The sequence below is a fragment of the Haplochromis burtoni genome, unplaced genomic scaffold (assembly GCF_018398535.1).
Source record: "Haplochromis burtoni strain Fernald_Lab_line unplaced genomic scaffold, NCSU_Asbu1 Contig_400, whole genome shotgun sequence".
NCBI lineage: Eukaryota > Metazoa > Chordata > Actinopteri > Cichliformes > Cichlidae > Haplochromis > Haplochromis burtoni.
This window is the reverse complement of record NW_024582761.1, coordinates 310,629-332,824: the sequence shown is the minus strand read 5'-3', so window position 1 is coordinate 332,824 and position 22,196 is coordinate 310,629. Positions and strand designations below refer to the sequence as shown.

The window sequence follows — 22,196 nt, the reverse complement described above, 5'->3', positions numbered from 1 at the left end:
CTGTAGCCTGTCCGATCGATCTGTGTTATTTATTATTTCAGAGGTTGAAGCATTGTCTCTTCACAGATCTTTAAAAGTCTCCTGCTCATTTCTGCCTCCATAGTTTTAATCTTGGACCTTCTTTATCTGCTGCTGACTTTTCGTGCAGCCGTTTGAGTTTCTGTCCCTTCAAGGCCCAACTGCCTTTACAGCCGTTTTGTTTCTCATTGGCCAGCTTCTGTAAGCCTGCAGAGGGGCAGCACTTAGTGTCTGTCAGCTGTGCTGTTCCCGTCTGCAGGGATGAAGCTTCTTCTTTTAAGCCAGTCTGGAAGTTAGTGCCGTTGCAGCTCCTTCAACATAAAAGCACGCTGTAACCTTTTCTTCTTCTTCTTCTGGATTATTGCAGGAAATCGTCTCAGTGTGAAATGCTATTTAATACCTTCCCTTTTTATCACTACAAACTGACACTACGTTTGTGAGCAAGCGGTCACGATCAACCTGTGAATGTTCACCTGTAAGGTGGGATTCACACCTGCACGCTGCTCCAACACTTGAAGGTGGAGCTCCTGATTGCTCTCTGCTTTGACTCCAACATTTTGATGCTACTCCCTCAGGATTTCCATATTGTGATTTCATTGGCTAGTGGCAGCACTGGAGTATTTGTATGAGCATGACTTGATTGGCTGACACCAGGTGAAGCTCGAAACACCTCCGTGTGAATCCTGCCTAACATCTGAAAGTGAAGGTCAGAAATTTGGTTTCAGTTTTATCTACATAACACCAAACAACAACAGCCACCCCAGGTATTTGTATTGTAAGCTAGAGACTCTACAATAATACAGAGAAAACCCCAACAATCAAATGAGCAAGGACTTTGGCGACAGTGGGAAGGAAAAACTCCCTTTTAGCAGGAAGAAACCTCCAGCAGAACCAGGCTCATCTGCTCTGACCTCATAGTTGCACAGAGTTTAAATTAAATTTAGAATTTAGTCTAAAGTAACACGTTTTGGGGTTTTTTTTTTGGGTTTTTTTTTTGCCCAACTCTGATTGGATGAGCTGGACCTGCAGGTGTCTCCCAGCTCAGGTGTCTGTTAACACTTTGACTTCTGCCTTGGGAGCCGCAGAGAAGTGAACCCGGAGCCGCACCCCCCCCCCCGAAACACCACATTTAGAGCAGAAATCACACGATGCACTTTATCCGTCACATCAGAGCATGTTCAGGTCCACGCTGTCTTTGCTGCAACCACTGACACGTGATTGGAGGGCAGCCGTGGAGATGACGTGGTGTCCCGCGTGATGTTTGAATGTTGTGTTTTAGAGTCACAGCGCAGAGCTGCTGTGTGAAGCATTAGCACTTTATCAACTGTATGCTGGAGTCTCTTTTATTTTGAAGGACGTTTAGGAAACAGTTTTATTCTCGTGGATTTAAAACTACCATCGTGTTGACAGAATGAAAACTATGCAAATGTTTGAAAGCTGTCTTTATGCTTCAGAAAAACAAGTCGAGCTCTTTATCTGCAGCTTCTCTTCTCTGATAGCAGGGTGAAAATAGACGTGTATGCATTCTGATGTGGTTAGTGTTACACTGAAGCTTTTTAAACGTTCAGGTTGACTTTTACTCCGTATTCTGTTCGCTCAGTAGCTACTTTAATATAAAGTTTATATACTGTATGCATAGCAGTATGAATGTAAATAACAATAGAAAAAAATATGCGGGTGAACTGAAGGAAATAAACATTTGAAAGTTTTCACATCTTCGTTTTTTCATTTTTTGAGACGCAATCAGCAGAAAAGTCTTTTAATGCAGTATTTCACAATAAACGGTTGCATGGCCCTTTACAGTGTGGAGAATTAAATACACAGAATTATCTAGAGTTCTTTTCTATAATTCGTGAGTGCACTAACACCCATCACTGTATCACCTTTGACACCACAATATTTTAAAATCCACTGATTCCCAGGAAAGTTCTGGATCAACTCTTCCTAGTACATCTTTGCTGTACAATCACTTTGATTTTATTTTTTAACCCTTATTTATCAATATATATTTAAACTAAATGTGCCGAATACGTTATGAGCCACTTCTTCTTCTTATATATGCATTAATGTAGAGCTTAATCGATTATTTCTGTCCCTAAGTAATCTTAAAACGGGACTGAGAACCCATAATCAGCACGTTATGGCTTTAACACGTATTGTAACCTTTATTTTTACATATTTGTAGAATTAACAAGACCGAATTAGTTATGAGGAGGTTCTTCTTTATATGCACCATTTGACGTACTGACATGTGTCACTGAATTACTTTGATGATGAACAAATCTTAAAACTCGAGTGATTCGAAGGCGAGTTTGGCAGCGTTCCGATTCCCGCCCCTAGTACACCACGGCTGTAATGTGAGTTTTGTTAATAATTTTAAACATTTATTTATTGACATATTTGCAGAATAAACGGCGCCGAGTTGTTTTGTTTGTCACGTACTCATTACTGTCCCTAAATATATCAATAAATTACTTTCAGAGAGAAAAATTATTAAAATGCGAAATATTTTAAGGTATTTTCTGTCCCAAAACCCATTCCGACGTGATGACGCGTTTCTATCACGTCCAAACCATAACATCTGTTGGCAGCTCGTAGCTGTGAGCTTTATCTTGGCGTTTTATTTGATATAAAAACGGCATATTTACACGTCACAGAGGAAGCGTGAGCCCTTCGAGGTCCAGGTGGTTTTCAGCCTCCTCAGGTGTGTAGCCGTGACGCTCAGGTACGCTTTTAGCTAGCGCTGGGTGTGTGTGTGTCGCATCTGCTACAGCTAGCTGTGCTGGCTGATAGCAGACTTCGTTGATTAGCTTTATAGCCCCGTTTTAATTAAACAACGTGGCTGGAGACCAAAGCTCTGAAGAACCAGGTCAGAAAAAGAGGGAAAGAAACATTAGCATGCTAGGGCTAGCTTCACATTAGCATTTCCTCCTGTATGGTGTGGGCGGTGAGAGCTCAGAGCTCCGTGAAAAACGGGTTAGTCATGTTTTCAGTGTCTGTGGTGATGCGCAGTAAGAACTAATAAATGCACTCAAACTGACATGGTAGGATTACAGGTGTAGTTTTGTTTGCCTGTGCACAGTTGTTTACCTGCACAAACTCAGTAATCAAAGGTACAGCATTGTTGCATCTAGTCAATAATATCCTGATTGTGTAAGCAAAGTCTGATCTCATCGTCCAGTCAGGACAGGATGCTGTTCATTAGGATCTAGCTCCTGCCAGGTAAAGGTACCAAACATCCTCTCACACTGACTCACTCTCTGGATCTTTCCCCTCCAGTTTCCTCTTCCTCCTGTTGGATCCCAGTGTCAGGATAGGGAAGCAAAGCAAAGCAGCAGCTGCTGGTGGTGCAGCCGGCTCGGGTGACAAAATGTCCGAAAGTCCGGAGAAGGATGCCTCGGTGTCGGCTCAGGAGTTGAAGGAGCAGGGAAACCGTCTGTTCCTGAGCCGCAAATACCTGGAGGCCGCAGCCTGCTACACCAAAGCCATAGTAAGGGTCGGGCGATGGGGAGCGTGCTCGCCTTCCTCCCTCTACTCATATAAACACACTTTTCCCGACTTCCATGATTTTCTCTGAGAAACCGAGGAATCAGTCTGATCAGTGCTGCCTCCTCCGTGTGTCTGTTCTCCATCAGAGCCACAGTCCCTCCATCCCGGCGTACTACACCAACAGAGCGCTGTGCTACGTGAAGCTGCAGCAGTACGACAAAGCTCTGGCAGACTGCAGGCAGGCTCTGGAGCTCGACAGCCAGTCGGTCAAAGCACATTTCTTCATGGGACAGTGTCACCTGGAGATGGAAAACTACGACGAGGCCATCGGCAACCTGCAGAAAGGTAGGGATTTAGAACACGCCTGCTTCTTTTTCAGAAATGAAGAAAGCGAGTCTGCAAACAGTGGAACAGTTTTACAGTAATGCTCCTCTCATTATCTGCAGTCTCAGCAAATTCTGAGAATCTGCGGCCCTCAGGCAGCACTGCATTAAAAAACCTCTTTGTTTCCTTCTCCAGCTTATAATCTGGCAAAAGAGCAGCGGCTGAACTTTGGCGACGACATCCCCAGCGCGCTGCGCATCGCTAAGAAGAAGCGCTGGAACAGTATGGAGGAGAGGAGGATCAACCAGGAGAGCGAGCTGCAGGCCTATCTCACCAAACTCATCCACGCCGAGAAAAAGAGGCAGGGCCCGAGAGAAACGAGCCGTCGACCGTTTGGTCGCTGTAACGAGGGCTCCTGGAGTAAAGTGTGTCTGTCTGTGTGGTCTGATCCTCAGAGAACTGGAACGCTGCAGACAGAAGCAAGAGGAAAAATCCGACGACAGCAGAGTCCGTCAGCGTCTCAACGAGATCCACACCAAACACGTAGGCTTTTATTGTGAAATTCTCCTCAGTGACATCAGGAGCGTCCTGATAGTGCAAAACATTAAAGCTGAAATGCTGCCAGCAAACAAATTCTGATTTATATTATTTATTTATCTGCAGGACAAATACCTGTCGGACCTGGAGGAGCTGTTCTGTCAGGTCGATGAAAAGAGGAAGGTCAGTGATGGTCCGCCGTGTTTTCCTCAGTCGGACGAGTCCTCGTACAACGAGCCGGTTTAGGACAAATGAGTTTGTTTTGGTGTTTGACAGAAGCGTGAGATCCCAGACTTCCTGTGTGGAAAGATCAGCTTTGAGTTGATGAGGGAGCCGTGCATCACTCCCAGCGGCATCACCTACGACCGCAAAGACATCGAGGAGCACCTGCAGGTAAAAAATGCCCCAACTCGCTCACACCTGCTTTCATTGACTCATTTTCAGCACGAAAAACTCATCAAATCCTGATTTTACCCGCGAATGAAGTTTAACTGAAGTCTGTAGTATTGTGATGACGACAGGACGCACGGCTCTCTGTTCTGTTCCCACAGAGAGTCGGACATTTTGATCCAGTGACGCGCACGCCGCTGACCCAAGATCAGCTCATCCCAAACCTGGCCATGAAGGAAGTCATCGATGCTTTTATTTTGGAGAACGGATGGGTGGAGGACTACTGACCCAATTTGTTCAATTCAGCTTTATTTTAAACATCCCAGTCACAGCAGCCGTCACTCTGGGAGTTTTTATCATGAAAGGTAAAGACAGCTGCTGCGTGAGGTCAACGGGCCAATCATCTCCTCTTTATTTCCTGTCCTGTTCCAGTGCTGGATGTTTGTATTAAACATGACGTTCGGTGTGTGCGCTAATCCCCGTGAGCCAAAAAGTTTAAACTGCAGATGTTTTTTTTCTTGCACCGCTGAGCTAAGTGGGCTAAAGTCCACTCTCGAGTCCAGTTAATGAGCAGAGTGGGTCCACTTTAGTGTCCACAGAAACAAAACCCACCACTTCTGCTTTAATCTGATTAAATACAGACTGAAAACGACGCCCTGCGCTGATGGCGTAGCAGTCTGAGAACCACATGACCACAATCACGCTGCTGCACAACAATCAGAGGCCCAGGCTGCGACGCGAGGTGAGAAAGGAGATCAACAGGTGTGAAATCATCACTCGCCAGCCAATCAGATCTCTGGAAAAAGGACGTAGGAGAGAGCGCTGAGCCGACACCGTTCTTTATGACTGTACGCTGCTGAAGGTATAAACATCGCAGGTTAAACTCTGGTTTTACTGGTTCGCACCCACGTCGCAGCTCCGAACGCTTCGGCTGTAGATCTTTAATGTTTGAGGAGACGAAACTGGAAAGTCCTGAAAGGTGGTGTTTGTCAGGCCAGCGCTGCATTCACTGACACCTGAGCAAACATGAGACATCGCACCATGCTCGGTATTCTGTACGCCGGCCCGTTTTCACTCGTTTCATCCTCGATGTTTTTGCTATTTTATCGTTTCTGCTTCAGATCAATCAAGTTAAACCTGCGCGGTTGTTTAGTGGGAGCAGATTTCACAGGGAACGGTTTTCAGATCCAGGTGATGCGACGTCTGTACGGGAAAACTGATCAACCTGCCCATGTTCAGTAGAAATAAATGTGAATAAATCTTTCGTGTTTTTGTATTTCAGCCTCAGTTATTCGTGCTCGTCTCGCTCAGTGACCACAAACAATCCAAAACCAGCTCAAATAAAAGACAAAATGAGAGAAGCTCCAGAAACACTCACATCTTCAACCTCAGCTCTTTTTGTTTTACCCGGTGAGAAGCAGACAGCTACGGAGGCCTGCAGGGGCCAAACATATTAAAGGTTTTGCATGAATAAAATAAATGGGCACATTGAGAACGATTGCATCAGATTGTTAAACTGTATATAAAAGATGGAAATGATTACTGACTCCGCCCACATCGGGGCGTCTGTGTTAGCGTTTTGGCTCCAGATGGGTGGAGATTTCACAGCTGTCACATGCTTTTTGCATTTTGGAAGAAATTTTCCCCGAGTGCTTCCCTGACCGTTAGAGGCAGCCGGAGAGTGGGAGGGCTCAGTGTTAGAGTCATGTTACAGTTTGTTCAGATGTTCGGAATAAAAACATTTAAAACAAATCCAGTTTAGTTCGTCTGTTTAATTCCCAGGATTTTAAGTACTTTATTGCTTCTCCGTGACCCCTCGGGGTCGCCGTAAAAAAGTTAACATGACAGAAAATCAAATCTCATCAAAAAAAAGATGTTTGCATTTGATTTCAAGTAAAACCTGTTGCAGCACACGGTGATCAGAGCTGAATTCAGCTTCCAGAGTGCAGAAACACAGCGTGATGGTCAACATTACAACAACCTGCTAAAATAAATGAGTAATCTGTGATTGTGATCCACAGAGGTCTGCAGAATTAAACTGCAGACATCCTAAAATGACACAAATCTGTTATTTGCGGTTGAATCCCTCCGTGAGTCAGTTTTCTTAAAATGTGCCAGGAAATCCTTAAAGACGTCCTGAGAGCTCAGCCCAGGAAGGTGGAGATGAAGACGCTTGTGTCCAGGTTTAGAGTGGCGTGCCACCAACGGTCGGGGAAATACAGCACCTGGAGACAAACATGCAGAAACGCACCGTTAGCGCCGCGCTCACGATCCAGTCGTTCAAATGTAACAGGCGGCGCTCCGAGGGCTCAGTTTTAGAGCCGGTCTCCCGTCAGGGGCTGGAAAACCTCCAGGACGGCTGAAAACTTCAGAAGCATGAGGTGTAATTAAATGTCCAAGTAAGGAAACAGCCTGAGTATCACTGCTCTCACATCTGAAGCGTTGCTGAATCCCGTCTCTCTTAAATCAGCTGTTTATCTGTGGCGTTCTGAACGGGTCACTGCTTAGTTCGCCGGCGTCTGCGGTCAGAGTCCAGACGAAGCTTTTTACTTTACACACATGAACTAACTTTCGTGTTTTTACTGAAACGGACGCTGAAATAAAGCGACCCTGCTGTGTGTGCTTGGGGCGAGTCGTGAGCAGGTTGGGCGGCGTTACCTCTCCGGGTCGGATGGTGCACTCCAGCGGGGCCTCGTCCTCCAGCAGGTTGGGGTACGTTTCTGTGACCCAGGACAGGGTGGTGCGGTTCGGGTGGAAGTGAGGCTCCTGATCGGGCGGGTAGAGGAACCACCGCTGTGCGAGGAGTAATTCAGAGGTTAACAGGAAACGCATCACTAAGTGAGGAAGCAGTTTTAGTTTACTTCAGTTTTACTTTGAAAATCTGACACTGAAACGCTGCCTCATGACCCGCAGATTTAAGCACGCATTTACACAACCACACCTCATCCACTCTGTTACTGGAAATCCAGCTCTGAATGGCTGAGATGCACCAGAGGGCGCCACATGTCCACAAAGCCACTCCCCTCCCCACACAGAGCCTCTTTAATTAGTTTAATCAAACAGCTGGTTTTCTCCCACCTTCCTTCCATAGATGACCTCGGAGTATCCCGGGCCGTGCCAGTGGAAGGGGACTCCTGTTCCAGGACCTGAAGAAGAAGAAAGCGGAGCTGCAGTTTGGATTCCACTCTCGGATATTTCTGAGACTTTCATTTTAAAAGAATTTTCACAGTAATGGTCCTAAAAAAATCAGATTATCATAGAGAATTATGTATCACACGAGTCCTGTCAGGTTTATCAGATCTTTTTCCTTCACTTGATTTTATGTCATTCCTCGTTTGTCTGCCGCTCTCTGACCTGCGATGCCGAAGCTGTACGCTCCGCTGGTGAGCGGCAGGACGTACGGCGGAGACTCGTAGTGCTCGAAGAGACTCTGCCACTCGGTGAAGTTATTGTCCCCGAAAAAATACAGCGTGTCTGCAGGAAAGTCAAACATTATTCAATAACTCTCACAGCATAAAAGTCACAGCAGCGTCCAGTCGAAGAAAACAGACGGAAACAGATTCATAAGGAAAACAAACCATGTTAATAAAAGCAAAATAGTAAAAATAGAAAACATTTAAAATAAACAAAGTCTGACAGAAAATTCAGACTAAAGTAAAAAAATAAATAAATAATTAAACAAGAGTAAAATAAAACTAAAAAAAATGAAGTCAAATAAGTTTTAAAACTAAATAAATAAATATAAGACATCACTAAATGAGAGGAAATACAAACAAAACCAAAAAATATGAATAAACTAAGAAATCCTTTTTAAAAAAAGCAAAGTGACCAAAAATGTTTAGAAATAAACAAAAAATGACGAAACCTAAAAAACTTGAATAAATGAGAGAAAACAAAAAAACAAGTTTAACAAAGCAAAGCCAGAAACAGGAAACCAAACGAGAGCGTTTCCTGAACACCTGTCCCGGCGGCGGCGGCTTTAAGACTCACCGCTGCCGAGGGCGTCCGCAGACTGAGGCCTCAGAAACTCGTCCACGTACTCCTGGAAGGGAACGTCCACTGAAACACATCAGCACAGTCAGGAGCAGGAAGTGAACAGGTGTGTCTGTGAGGCCACACAGGTGAGACGGGCGTACCTTTCCTGTAGGAGTAGGTGTTGGCCGTGCTGAGCCTCACTCTGTGGGCGCCGTACTCTCTCAGTAAGCTCGACTTGGAGCACAGAAGCCTGAATTTCTGAAACAGATCCAGCGTGACCTTTCAGGCTGTTCACCTGTGCTCACCTGCCTGCAGCTCAGTCATGTGATGCTTACATGTAGATAAGATGTCTGTTTTCAATACGTACGGTGTTGTCAGTGAGGCCTCTGAGGATGACCGGCCTGCCGTACGCGTACCTGCAGGAAACACAGTTGAAGGTTAGTGCTGCTGTTTACACGGTGATGTCATCAGTGAATGTCTGCTGAGAAACAGCAGCTTACTCACGCACCTCTCCATGAACTGCTGGTGCGAGAGCGACGAGCCGTGCAGCACGTCGATGTTACACCGACCTTCATCCTGAGACCTGACGTCTGAGGCCGAGAACCTGAGCAGAGCGGGGCGCGCAGGTAAGAGCAGAGCTCACCTGTGGAGCTGCGTACATGCTCTAACATTCATTCAGCAGCTCCTCAGTCATTTAAATCTGTCTCCCTCGTTCCACCTTAAAAACCCAACATTCATGTTACATTCTGCTGATGACCTCCAGGATGCGAGGAGGAGGAGCTATTAAATAAAACTGAGGCGTAGACTCAAACCCAGAGATCGTCCTTTTATAACATTCCTCAGACCTCATAGCAGCCATGTTATTGGTCACATGATGTCATTCAAAATGCTCCAACAGCACAAACACGGTCCAGGTCAGGTGAAGCTAGCAGACAGCTACAGCCCTGTGTCTACCATCCACCTGTCAGCACAGAGGCCACGCCCCTAATAATGCAAACTTTAAAGGTGAGTTATAAACACAGGTGTTAGCTACAGGCTGCAAACATGTTTATTTCTGCTGGAAAGTTTTAACCTGGAGTCTATGGGGGCTGACTCACTGCTGCCTCTCCTGGACGTTGGATGAACTGCAGCCTCTCAGCAGCTCACTAATCTGAATCCACAGTTTTTCTTTAAACGATAAAATGATGTTCTCGTTTTCATTTCCACCCTCGGATCTGCTGAAGTGCTGCCGGAAGCTAAGATGGGAAAATCTGAAATTGTGCTTTTATATTTTATTAAACAATAATAAAAATAACATGAAATGATTTTATTTATTTATCTGTGCGGGGACAAAATCAGCTGCCATATGACGTATTTAGGAGCACGCGGACAGTTTAATACGGTTATATTATCGTAGTCATAATCGTCTCTGACCAGGCTCGTTCTGCATGAAACGTATGACGTCATCAGTGCCACTGTAATCGCTCCTCGTGGACACAGCTGTTAACTTCACAGGTTTTTGAACGGAGTCTGGTTGAAACTACAGCGAGGGTTGTTTGAATGAGTTTTATGCAAACGTGTCAGGCTGAAGCAGAGTGTAGCTCACCATCCTCCTCCATCCTCATCTTCCTCCTGCTGCTGCAGCTGCGCAGTCACTGCGGCGGTGAAGAAGATAAAAGCGAGCCGCACCGCTTTGATCTCCATTCTCCCCAAAAGCTTCCGCGAGCTTCGAGCGAGCTCAGCCCCACAAATCAGCCTGTTTCTCCTCAGTGTCCCACATGAACGTCAAGTAAGCGCCGACTCCTACTTCCTGGACGACAGCCAATCAGAAAGGACCACATTAATCAGACCGGTTGATGCGTTCGAGGTGCGTGGAACGTTTGAGCGCCTCTGTAGATCGGTTTGTTTGTAGTCCTCAACTCTTTATTTATTTCAAGAGGCCCGTTTCCCTGCAGCACTGCTGTGACCCACCTGGAGCCGGTGACCTTGATAAAGTCCTGCTGTTTGTTGCTGCTCTCATGCAAACAGCACAAATTACAGCACATCTATTTGCATTCTTGTTTGACTAAACAAAAAATTTGCTTTCTAATCTGAGACCTAACCATCGACTGCACACCTCCAATTTCTTCCTCTATAATCTGTTTCCTGTTAGCTGCTCATTTGCATTTTCTATTTCTTGCATTGTGTTGTTCCAATACACCTGCTTTACATCTGATAAATACAGACTGCAGTATTTAAACATCAGCCGCCTGTTCAGAATGAAATTAAACACATTACACATCAGTTGAAATGTCTCATGATTCAGAGTCAAACTTGTTAGGATACAAAACCAAAGCAAGAACCATAATTCTATATTTATTACCATGTCACTATTTATTTAAATGAGTTAATCAACATGTAGCTGTACTGATGACAGAGGAATGTATATTTATTAGCTTGCAAATTAAACTCAGGACTGTAAGTGCAGTCAGAGCCATGAATGTGTGGACAGGGACAGCTTTTGAGTTTTACACTCAGGATGCGATTAGAGTTCAGACCTTCAGCTTCAGACCTTTAACACAAATGTTCAGCAGTTACAGACATTTTTATACGCAGCACCGTTTCAGAGACTCGGACACGAATGAAAAATTGAGCGATGAGCACTTGATGGGCAGGTGAGGCCTGTCGTCATCACACAGCTGAAACATCCATGAAAGTTAAAATCTTTGAGGACCAACAGAAACATCTTCCTTAAAATGATGCGAGCTGCAGAAGAACAAAGTCTGTTAAATGAAGAAAAATTGGAAATATAAAAGAAAAGTAAAAGAAGAGTGAAAGTAAAACTGCAGAGAAAGAAGGAAATGCAGAGGAGTGTTCACCTGCGTGCTCACAGGAAGACGTGCATCTTGCCTCCAGGCTGCAGTCAACACAGAGGCTTTTCTGTTTCTCACTCTGCTTATTGATTCAACAACTCGACAACCTCTGTTAACGGCCAGCAGAGAGGGCCACACGTCATCTAAACATCTTCGTAGCTTCATAACCTGCCGTGGACAGACAGAAACTGTGATTACATCTACAAAAACACCCAGCAGCGCCTCTCCCTGCTGACAGCAGCTTTCCTATAGAAAAAAACAAAACAAATCAGAGCAAAATAACCAGCCAATCATAAATCAGCACAGTCATTCGTGACCTTTCACCTCATCAGGACCCCGATGGAGTCCCTGCAGCTTGGACCCATAAAGAACTGCTGTTAACGTGATTAACCACTCGAAACGACATTTGATCTTTCTGATCGATAATGACGTTTATCTGATTTTGATGATCTGCAAAACATCAAACAGTTTATTTAACAGGGAGCCACAGACGGTATCAAAGTATGAAGGCCACACAAAAACCCACAGTTTAACAAGTCTTTAACAAGTACACACCGAGAACAGCAAAGAGGCGGAGCCTTTTACAACAGGTAAACTCAGGTGTGGTGGAAGAAAACAGCAGTTGTTCCTGTGATCACCATTAAAACCTTTACTGGGAAAAACTGCCGCGCGTCCTCCATCAAAGCAGCCGATGAACAAAGTCTGACATGAAGGAAAACAAACTTCCATCCACCGCTGTTTGTTACAGAGAAACATCTGCACCAGGCTCCAGGAGCTTATTAAAGCTGATTCATGTTTAGATGATACAGCTCAATGACGGCATATTTACACGGAAGCAGCAAACAGGGAGAGTCGTGAGGTGTACTAGACCAATGTTAGGGTTTTCACAACATTTTTCAGATTAAAAGTCAAATAATATAAAATACTGTATTCATTTAAAAACATCCTTTAAAAGAATAAATGTTATTTTAATATGACATGTACATACAAGCAAAGCATTGTTTTGAAAGATTTTATTTTCAGTTAAACTTTTAAATTGGAAACCAGTTAGAAGTTCATTTTCAAAGACCTGCTTTTTGTCCTCTGATATTCCTGTGTTGCTCATTAATAACACAAAAGCATTTCTTATTTGATTCCTCAATTAATTGATGGATTACACTGAAAGAATGGACAGCTGCAGCCTTACTTCAGATTGAGGTCAGCAGCTGTATCTTACTTGCAGAGAGAGGTTCAACTCATTTAACATGGAGGACCCAGTCAGCTGACGCTCGCTGGGCGAGTGATGCTTTCCTCTTCCTGCCAGTGTGATGACGTTTCACTGCACATTTAATCCCTCACATGTCTCCGTTTGACAGAGAGAAACATCATTTCATCAGTGTGTCCCAGTTTTTCCACATGATGCAGAAATGTGTGAAATTATTAATAAAGTTCTGACAGCTGCCCAGAAATTGTTAATCTTTTATTGTTGTTGTTTTTATTCTTAGACCCATGGTCTAAAAAACAAACAAACAAAACAGCAACTTTTCGGTCATGTAACTGTGTGACATGTATGAACGCCTGCATGGAAGGAGCTGTGAAATGCATGAAAATGCCGTTAAACTCCAAAATTGATGCTTTCCTTCACATTTTCTCAAGATATCCAGCGTCCCTCCCAAGAGGCTTTGCGGGGCCAATTCTGGCCACAGGGCCTCGCGTTGAAAAACGAGGGTTCACTAAAAATTGGTTCCACACATAGCGGGTGTGTGGCAGTGTGGGCTTAGCTGTGTTCAGTGGAAGCATCTTCCTCCTCTGACTGTAGTTACTGTGACTGTCATGAGATGCAAAACTGAAACACTGAGGGAGGCGGAGCACAGCTCAGGGTCAGCCACTACTTTTTGGTTACTGTTGCTGCTGCACGTCACTTTATGATGGGTGAGGTTTTATCTAAGGAGCCGCTCACATGATGATGTCACCAATGGTCGACTTTGTTTCCGAGGTAACATTAGTTACTCTGATGAAGGCCAAAGTCCCACATCCTCTCGATTATCATGCAGAATGAAATGATTACAATACATTATTTTACAGCTGCACACAGAATCCTGCACGTTAGGAAAATATGTTTTATTTAATAGAATAAAAGAGCACAGATATCACACCAGACAGTTTTTCACTAACATACCAAACAAACAGCAGCAGGTTTAAACACAGGCCACACAAATATCCCCGATTATTTTAATAAGATGTGCAAAAGTTAATAATAGTAAATATTCCTCCTGTTTATTGGACTTAAACAGAAAATCACAGTTACTGGCACTTGGCTCAAACATTTTAAAACATTAACGTTAATCAACAAAAAGAGATAAAAAGAGATAATAAAGTCAATAAAATGGCTTTAGTTTCTTCATCATGGTTGTACAAAGACTGATTTGTGTTTGTGCAGGTCTGAGATCAGCTTGGTTCTGTCTGAGATTCCTTCATATTTAGAGTTTTTCCTCCTCGCTGTCTCCGAGTGTTTCTCTCTGCTTCGACTGCTCTGAGACAGTTCGTGTTTGATTGAGCACAATGTAAATAGTGTGTGAATGTGTGGATGACGTAAAGCGCTATACAAATACAGGCCAATTACCAAATAAGATGAAAGTGAATTAAATCGTTTCAGAATGTGCCCCAGAGGGGCCGACATGGCAGCCTCGCCTCTGTCAGTCTGCCCCAGGGCAGCTGTGGCTACAAGCTGCCTCCACCAGGGCGTGAATGTGAGAGTGGATCAAAAGTGGTATTGTAAAGCGCTTTATAAATGCAATCCATTATTATTATTATTGTTAATATTATTATTCTAAATATAATCATTGGTTGATTTTATATATTAAATTCTAAAAATCAAAGAATACAACAATAAGATTTTTTTAAATGTTAAATTTTAAAATGTCATTTTATCAATTTATATTTGATATATTCTGTCTTTAAATTGTGAAAATATATTTTAAAATCTTAATAGTTTTTTTTACACCAGTGTTTTAGCTAAACATATTCAAGATAAGAGTTGTTGTAGTTATTATACGGCATTGCTAATTTCTTCCTTTTGATGTATTCTATCATATTGGGGTTTTTAAATTAAATTATTATTTGCTATATATATAGAGAGAGAAATAGAAAGTGATGGATGGCACAGTTTTAATTCAACGAAAACATTAATCAAATATAAAATAATTCTGCTAAAGCTTTTTTCAAATTGTTCTTTGAAATCATTTAAAGACTGATTTTCTTTTTCAAAATAAATGTATTTACAACAGTGCTCAGGCTCTATTGACGTAAAATATTTTATTTTTATAAATATACATTGCTTAATCATGTCGAACTTAACAAGTTTAAAGTCATTATTCTGCACTTAAGTTCATGTAAGGCATTGTTTATGCAAGTAATCAATCTTTTTTTTTTGGGGGGAGGGGGTTGTTTTTTTAATCTGTTTTAATGACTTGACAAACAAAAATAAAACCAAACATTCCCAGGATTCCCGGTTTGTCTGATGTTATCAAAACAGCAAAGTGAACTGGAAACAAGTGTGAACTGTTGAGCCTTCAGGGAACATTTTTCTGTTGTCTGAGAAACTGATGATGAAAATACAGTTTTTCCAGTGATGTTCAGCAGAAATGATGCATTCCTATGAGAGGACAAAGAGAGAGAAGAGGATGGGGAGCAGCAGAAGAACTGAGAGGTAGATGAAGTGAGCCGAGGAGGGCACAAAGGTGATGAAGCCCGGCTGGTTGGAGGTGATCTGGCTGTTGATCCAGGACTGGTACTGTGATACCCGAGTGTAGACTCCTGGGAAATTGGGCTGAGCGCAGCCTATCCCAAAGCTCACCACTCCAGCCTGGACCCAAACGGAGCTGTTTTTAACCACCAGTGGGCCTCCAGAGTCACCCTGCACACATCAGACATGGTGGTTATAGCACCAGCAGCCATGTGGATGCATATATGGATATATTTACATCTGTGTAAAAAGTGACAATATAAATGTATTATATTTGTATAATTGTGTGTGTGTGTAAATATCAGTCTGCCAATGAATTTGCTAACATTTGCGAGACACAATTTTCACCAAAAAAAACACAAATGTTAAATTCTGTATGAAAAAGATAAATCAATCAATTACCAATCAATCAATGGTAAACATTGTTGTAGTTCTTGTTACTGTGTTCATTTTTATATAACATAGTTTTTTAAGCTGTTTTTTAGCATTTACACTTAATTTCATTTATCTAATTTATGTTAATAACTTTAAAATAATCCGATTCCTCAGACAGTTTAAGTTGAGCCAGTTTTTCAATGTGATGAAAACATCTGGACACAAACTCAGTCAAGTCAAACTGATCTTCACAGTACGACAAAAGTGTGAACAAATGCATGTTTCATATTTTGGGTCCTTCAGAGGTTCCACTGTCTGCGTTGTGATTGGTGCTTTACATCGTGGCTTCAGACTCATTTGTAGGTGTTCACATGGACCCACACTCACCTGGCAGGAGTCCTTTCCTCCCTGAGTCACGCCGGCACACATCATGTTGCTTGTGATTCTACCATTGTAGGCATCGTTACAGTCGGTGTTGGACACGATAGGGATGCTCACCTCCTGTAGAGTCCCAGGGGAAGGAAGGGAAACTGAAAAAAACCAAACAGAAATGAGCAGTTTGAGGCATGAATCCACCACGTGTGAAGAAGATGCTTGGATACTGTCATATATTTATCTTTGATATCGTTAGAGTTGGTAGATCAACACTTGCAGCCTGTGTACACTCATTCACTCACTTCTGTTAAACTTGCTGTTTTAGTTAGCCTCAGAGTTGCTCTTCAAAATGTATTTACTTACATTTCCTGCAAAGTCAGAGACCTACTGTCATGGCCCCCGTGTCTGCCCGGACGGCTCCACAAGGCCACATGTGTTTCTGTTTACTTTCTCCTCATTACGGGCTCCCGCCCTTGGCTCACACACCTGCTCTTTTCCCGGACCCTGCGTGGGTACCCGCCGTGTGAATTTGAGTGAAGAGGAGGGCGAGTGTAAATTAGATTTTTCCCTTGGACCCCCACAATTCCCCCACTGTATATATCTGCACTTGGTGATTGTATAAATAACGTCATTCCTTGTATTGAACTCTGCTCTGTGCTTGGTTCCTCCCCTGAATGTGACAGAATCATCCAGCCAATGAAATGGACTCATTGGCTGACCCAGCAGCTTCCGCTCCTATCCTCGCCGCCTTGACAGCAATTTTGGAGCGCCATGAGCAAATGTTTGCTCGCACCAGAGGTGAGCTTTCAAGCCTTAAGCATATCAGCTGTCAACTGCATCATAAAGATCCAAGAGTAACTGCTCTAAAGAGTTTTGGCGCACAGGAGTTACCGCAAACACTGACCTCATTAAGATCACATGGATACGCCAGGAAAAGAAGAAAAGCAGAAGCTGAGTATGATCATAATCCGACTATAACAGTAAAGGTTAGTAACTGTCGCTGCTCCAGTTCTTACCGCCGTCTCGGATGTCGCCCCAGCCGGTGACCCAGGTGGTCGTCTCTGCAGGGAAGTTGCTGCCCTCCTCCGCCAGACACACAGGTCGGATGTAGTCCGTGAAGTCAACAGTTGAGGACAGCCGCAGCAGTGCGATGTCATTGTCGTTGGAGTTGGAGTTGTATTGTGAATGTATGATTATCCGTGACACTGACCGGGAGACCCCATTAGTATTAGTGCTTTGCAGTGACTCGTATCCGAGGTGAACGGTCAGTTGTGATGGGGTGCTGAAAATAGCAAGAAGTACTGACTGTTAGTGCTTAATTGATAGTTGACAGGTGAAGAGGGTGGGTCATATGACAGGGTGAGAGCTTACTTGGGGAAACAGTGGGCAGCAGTCAGGATCCATTCATTGTTGATCAGGGAGCCTCCGCAGAAGTGGCGACCGGATGCTTGCAGACTGACCTGCCAGGGCCACGCTCCCGCAGGAGCATCCTGGCCTCCTACGATCTTGGTGTTAAGTGGAGCTTGTCCACAAACTGTAGGCAAAGACATTTATGCACAAAGCAAAATTACTCTCAAACGTTCAAAGCTGGAGAGCAGCTCCAGACCAGATAACGCCGTGTCGGCCCATAAACGAAGCACGAGTGAATCCAGAGGTCAACAAATGAAAGCTCATCAGTCTGTCCCGTTTCAATGAGCCCAAATTTCAGGAACATCTTAAGAGACTTTGGAAAATTCAAAATCAAAACTTAGTGTATTTCAAATTCCTCTTCATAATGAATAGAGGAATATGGGACATCAGACTACTTGTTCTTATTGTTTAACGATGAAGAACTGCCGTACGAGGAAAAAAACCCTGAGAATAATACAGCTGAAAAGCATTTTATTCATACATGTTCTTATCCATTACTATTACCTACTATATTGCAAGGTTTGTGTCCTGGCCATTTGTCCCAAACTGCATCTCAGTAAAAGAAATTCAATTTGCATTTTATTTATTAGAAACTCCTCTGCACACACACGGCTCTACACTTGGTTTACAGTGTTCAGAAAACACAGTTTATACCGTGTGTGTGTGTGTGTGTGTGTCGTGTGTGTGTGTGTGTGTGTGTGTGTGTTGTGTGTGTGTGTGTTTGTACACACATCGAGCTGTGCAGTGCTCCTGTTTAGAGACAATAAAAACAGAACATGATGTATTTGTATAGATCTCCTGAAACTGAACAGGCTGGTTGTTCAACGTAGCTGTTAAGTTCTCTAGGTTGGAGCTGAATGTACAGCATGAAGCCAAACAAAAGACGGAAACTATGTCTTTGTCTTTGTCTGAGACAAGAAAACGATGATCTTGAAAGACAGGACATATCAGGAGGCCACAGTAAGAACACGAATGCACAGAGAGGTTGTGGTATGAAGAAGCGCGGCATTAAAGATTTTATCTTTCCACAGTTGATGGTTTGACTGACAACAAATAGCCCCATTACCAGCCTACTTTTGAATGCGAACATTTACAAAACATTCTGCTTTATGCTTCATTAAATTTCAGAGGGAAATCAGCTACTTCCTGTCATTGTGGAGATTTTAAAAGACTGTCAACAAAAACATTAAATTTAAAGAATGAAAAACTCGATCTCATTGCAGGCCGACATGGGCAACTCTTTCTTTTTTTACTCATCTGCGAACCCAACAGGAAGTCGTTGAATAAACACTTTGTTCACCAGCGTGGTGTTAAGAGGAGAACGACCCTGGAAATGTCACATTTAACACATCACTGAAATACAAAAGTTTAAATAAAGCTTTCAATGAACTTTTGTATTTCCATAGTCGGCGGTTTTTCTCTACAGTACTTCCTGTTTTAATGGTCACATGGTTTTTACCAGTGATGCTCGGTCTATACCGATATGGGGTCCATGCTAGTGTAACCAAGGCTGATTTCTGCTTGCAGTGACATAATTATTGTTTCTGATCCAACCTGTGTGAGAGAACGGCCTCTGAGACGAGAGCGTTCAGTGAAAGGTAAAACCCACCCACGTGTCGATACCTCAGTATGAATCATCAGCAGGACACCGAGAATCAAACCGGCCAGCCTGGTTTTTTTTAAACCGAAAAAAGCTTTGACGTGACCTGAAGCTCCTTTAACCTGTATGACTTCAAAGCTCTTTGACTTGTTTACTTTAGTCTACAGCTCTTAAATGAGCAGCTGACGTCATGTTTTCTTTTCCAAGAATTTGTTTGTTCTGTGGGACACGTCGGGAACATCAGAGCTCCTACAGTCTAAAAGCATGATGTGAGAAAACCAAAGAACTTTATGGTGAAAGCACTTTTCTGGTTCCTTTTAATGTTTTAGCAGGAAGATTCTTTTAAATCATGTCTAAAATAAAATGTTTTATTTTTATTATTACTGAACTGCATTATTTGATGAATTAAAGCTGTTCTTTACTCACAGCTTGACTCCGTCTGAACTCTGACCTGTGATGTAAGAGGAAGCAGGAAAACACGCTTTTGTTGCTTTTTATGTTTTAAATGATTACAGGGACGATCTGTTTTATTATTTTATGATGAAGTCATGATGGCGTGATCATGTTTGTTTTTCTCAGCTGATTTCTCCTTGTTTTGTAATTAATGTTAAATTAAAATACTCTTAAAAACTTTTATTGGAATCAACTTTCAGTCCTCGACAGATGAGGAAGCCCCCATCCATCAGGCCCTCAGGGCTGAGCAGCTGACTGTCACCATCAGTAAAGCACGGCGGCGCTGTCATCACGCTTTAGAAACTCATTCAGTGTGCCCGATGCTACCAGTGCATGCGGGCATCTCATAGGTATGTACACAATGTGCTCTGGCATCATCACTATGACATATGGTAGAGGTTACCGCATCTTCCGGGCAAGACAGAAGACTCAAGAGGAGCTTCTATCCCCAAGCCATCCGTGCTCTAAAACACACACCCGCCTCTCACATCATCATAAATGACTGAGCAGACTCTTCCAGACACTAAACCAAGGACAATGTCATTTCAATTCCATTTATTTAAATATGTTATATTGCTACCTGAAATAGTAGTCAAGTTATTCATATTTTACAGAATTCACCTGCTTGCTGCTACTACTGACAATCACCCGAATATACATACGTATATATATATATATAATGTTCTTCCTCTTTACCCCCCCCCCCCCCCCCCCCCCAATCTTTTAGCTCTTAAATTTTTCAATGTCGAGAGCTGTAGGCTACATTTCCACTTGTGTCATTACTGTATAACTATGCACATGTGACAAATAAGAACCTTGACTTAACCTTTAATCTATTCCTGCATTGTTTCTGTTCAGGCTGAAAGAGACAAGTTACAAATTGTTTCCTGCAGGCGAACTTTATTCACTTCCTCTTATTATAGCAGCCGTGCTGTCTGATCCATCAATCACAGCAACCCTCATTTAGAAAACACTTAAAGGCTGACAGTTGTCTTGGACTGACTCGATGCCTCAAGCATATAGAGAACTTGCAGTTTTCAGTATTTATCAAATTAATACATTCAAATATTCCTGTAAAGCCACCTGCCGACCAATGTAAAATGTCAAAATATTGACTTATCTGTGATATTTCACGACCTTTATCCAATACACATTCATAGAACTACCGTTGAAACTGGATCTATCTTATTTATCTTTTATTTCTTGAGTTTATATTCTGGTGCACTCTTTGATTTTCTGTTATCTGTGCCATACCGTGGGTCTGTAAATCTATCTTCAACTGGTACATTTACAATGAATTCACTCCCATGACTGCTCAATTGAAACTACCACAGATCTCTTACAGGACAGTCGCCGACAGGATAGGAAGTTCAGATATTAAAAGTACTGACTGACTTACATTTAAAAACCTTAATGATGAGCAGAAGGATAACACTACAGCAATACAACATTGTATGCTTTTATTGATGCTGAACATTTCCAGTACATGAATTGTTATTTAATTAGTTGAGTAAATTGTGATTTTACATCCTTCTAAACTTTAACATTAGATTATATCTCTGAATTCTAGTGAAATAGTACAAAGTATAAAACATCTTCTACCTTTAAATCTCAGATTGTTGAGCTGTTTTTGTGGCTCTTTCATTGTTCGGTTCATTTCTGGTAATCGTCGCTTTTTATTTTCTGTAAGCTGAGCAACGGTTCTGAAAAGCGCCAAGGCTCATCTCAGAACACGGACAGACTCGTCGGAGCGTGTCGATGAAACAGAATTACAGATTGTAAACGCAGACTATTTAATTTTGTTGATGTTACAACCTGAACAAATGTGTCCGACGGCCATTCATACTTACAATATTGAATTATACAATTTGTAAAAAGAGACGAGATGTTCTTTGTATCATCATTTAAATTGCAAAATAAATGAGATTGTGAGTCTTAAATCTCAGGTGAGACTCACCTGTAAGCGTTAAGGCCAACAGCAGGACTCACATGAAAACAGCTCCATCCCCACAGAGTCTTTTCTCAAAGTGTCCCAACTCCAACGGCAGGAGTCTGTAAAGCACGAGGGCGTGACCGCCTGCATCATACCTGACCGTCAGCCAGCTGAGCACACGCCACAAACACACCTGACACACCTTCTTCTGAAACCAAAAGCAAACACAGATGCGAACAGACCGCACTGCTCACGGTGCTAATGTTGTTGTCCTGATTTGTTTTTATTGATATGTTTACATTCATACAGATTTTCCGCCAGTTTTCCTGTGAAAATGGTTTCATTTTTATTCATTTGCCAACAAAATATGTCAAATATTAAAAGCATTTCTGTATTTTATTTTACAAATATTATTACTTAGATTTTTATGTTCACTCTTCTTCTGACAAATAAAGTCGTCTAAGGAAAGAGAGCTCCTTAGACGACGATGACCTGGATGACTGAGAACCTTCACCGACAAATAAAGTCACAAACACTTTTCTTTATATTTCTATTTTATATTTCCTTCCGCACCGATCGACCTCTGCCCCGGTTACTAACGACTGTGCTGCCTTTAACGCTGCACCTGAGATCACAGACCAATTGTAAAGTCAGATGTGACGCTGATGGAGAGATCGGTGCAGGGCGATGGAGATGCAATCGTTTCAGTGAGATCTCATTCATGGAAGTGATGTGAGACACACGGAGCAGCCAAAGCTCCGC

The 22,196-nt window shown here is 42.7% G+C and overlaps 3 protein-coding genes across 5 annotated transcripts; 1 reads left to right on the top strand and 2 right to left on the bottom strand.

Moving 5' to 3' along the window:
- The first annotated feature begins 2,579 nt into the window (after nt 1–2,579).
- On the top strand, nt 2,580–6,034 carry LOC102301616 (E3 ubiquitin-protein ligase CHIP). Of its 3 annotated transcripts, none has more exons than XM_005947990.3 (8): nt 2,580–2,722; nt 3,298–3,508; nt 3,654–3,852; nt 4,027–4,192; nt 4,287–4,374; nt 4,495–4,551; nt 4,645–4,761; nt 4,920–6,034. In XM_005947990.3, the coding sequence occupies exons 2-8, from the start codon at nt 3,389–3,391 to the stop codon at nt 5,043–5,045; spliced, it is 873 nt and encodes a 290-aa protein (XP_005948052.1). In that variant the 5' UTR covers nt 2,580–2,722; nt 3,298–3,388; the 3' UTR covers nt 5,046–6,034. The 3 variants fall into 3 exon arrangements, with proteins under 3 accessions (XP_005948052.1, XP_005948053.1, XP_005948051.1); XM_005947991.3 differs by having other exon boundaries at nt 2,580–2,743; XM_005947989.3 differs by lacking the exon at nt 2,580–2,722 and adding an exon at nt 2,762–2,994.
- A 476-nt stretch (nt 6,035–6,510) lies between these two features.
- On the bottom strand, nt 6,511–11,066 carry LOC121812011 (jmjC domain-containing protein 8-like). The gene is made up of 9 exons (XM_042212915.1): nt 10,319–11,066; nt 9,242–9,337; nt 9,101–9,149; nt 8,895–8,991; nt 8,749–8,817; nt 8,113–8,232; nt 7,837–7,904; nt 7,417–7,551; nt 6,511–6,983 (listed from the first exon to the last, which is right to left on the bottom strand). The coding sequence occupies exons 1-9, from the start codon at nt 10,414–10,416 to the stop codon at nt 6,903–6,905; spliced, it is 813 nt and encodes a 270-aa protein (XP_042068849.1). The 5' UTR covers nt 10,417–11,066; the 3' UTR covers nt 6,511–6,902.
- Nucleotides 11,067–14,995: 3,929 nt separating this feature from the next.
- Nucleotides 14,996–18,069, bottom strand: LOC121812010 (prostasin-like). Its single transcript, XM_042212914.1, has 4 exons — nt 17,410–18,069; nt 17,055–17,320; nt 16,051–16,193; nt 14,996–15,459 (listed from the first exon to the last, which is right to left on the bottom strand). The coding sequence occupies exons 1-4, from the start codon at nt 17,586–17,588 to the stop codon at nt 15,199–15,201; spliced, it is 849 nt and encodes a 282-aa protein (XP_042068848.1). The 5' UTR covers nt 17,589–18,069; the 3' UTR covers nt 14,996–15,198.
- Nucleotides 18,070–22,196: the final 4,127 nt, after the last annotated feature.

Coding starts and splice junctions, on each gene's coding strand:
- LOC121812011 (XM_042212915.1), bottom strand. CDS start 10,416: ATGGAGATCAAAGCGGTGCGGCTCGCTTTTATCTTCTTCACCGCCGCA. Junction 8,818..8,894: donor CACCTACTCCTACAGGAAAG/GTACGCCCGTCT, acceptor GATGTGTTTCAG/TGGACGTTCCCTTCCAGGAG. Junction 7,905..8,112: donor GTACAGCTTCGGCATCGCAG/GTCAGAGAGCGG, acceptor CTTCTTCTTCAG/GTCCTGGAACAGGAGTCCCC.
- LOC121812010 (XM_042212914.1), bottom strand. CDS start 17,588: ATGTCTTTGCCTACAGTTTGTGGACAAGCTCCACTTAACACCAAGATC. Junction 17,321..17,409: donor GCTGCCCACTGTTTCCCCAA/GTAAGCTCTCAC, acceptor TGCTATTTTCAG/CACCCCATCACAACTGACCG. Junction 15,460..16,050: donor GAGGAAAGGACTCCTGCCAG/GTGAGTGTGGGT, acceptor TGATGTGTGCAG/GGTGACTCTGGAGGCCCACT.
- LOC102301616 (XM_005947989.3), top strand. CDS start 2,954: ATGGTGTGGGCGGTGAGAGCTCAGAGCTCCGTGAAAAACGG. Junction 2,995..3,297: donor CAGAGCTCCGTGAAAAACGG/GTTAGTCATGTT, acceptor TTTCCCCTCCAG/TTTCCTCTTCCTCCTGTTGG. Junction 4,193..4,286: donor ATCCACGCCGAGAAAAAGAG/GCAGGGCCCGAG, acceptor TCTGATCCTCAG/AGAACTGGAACGCTGCAGAC.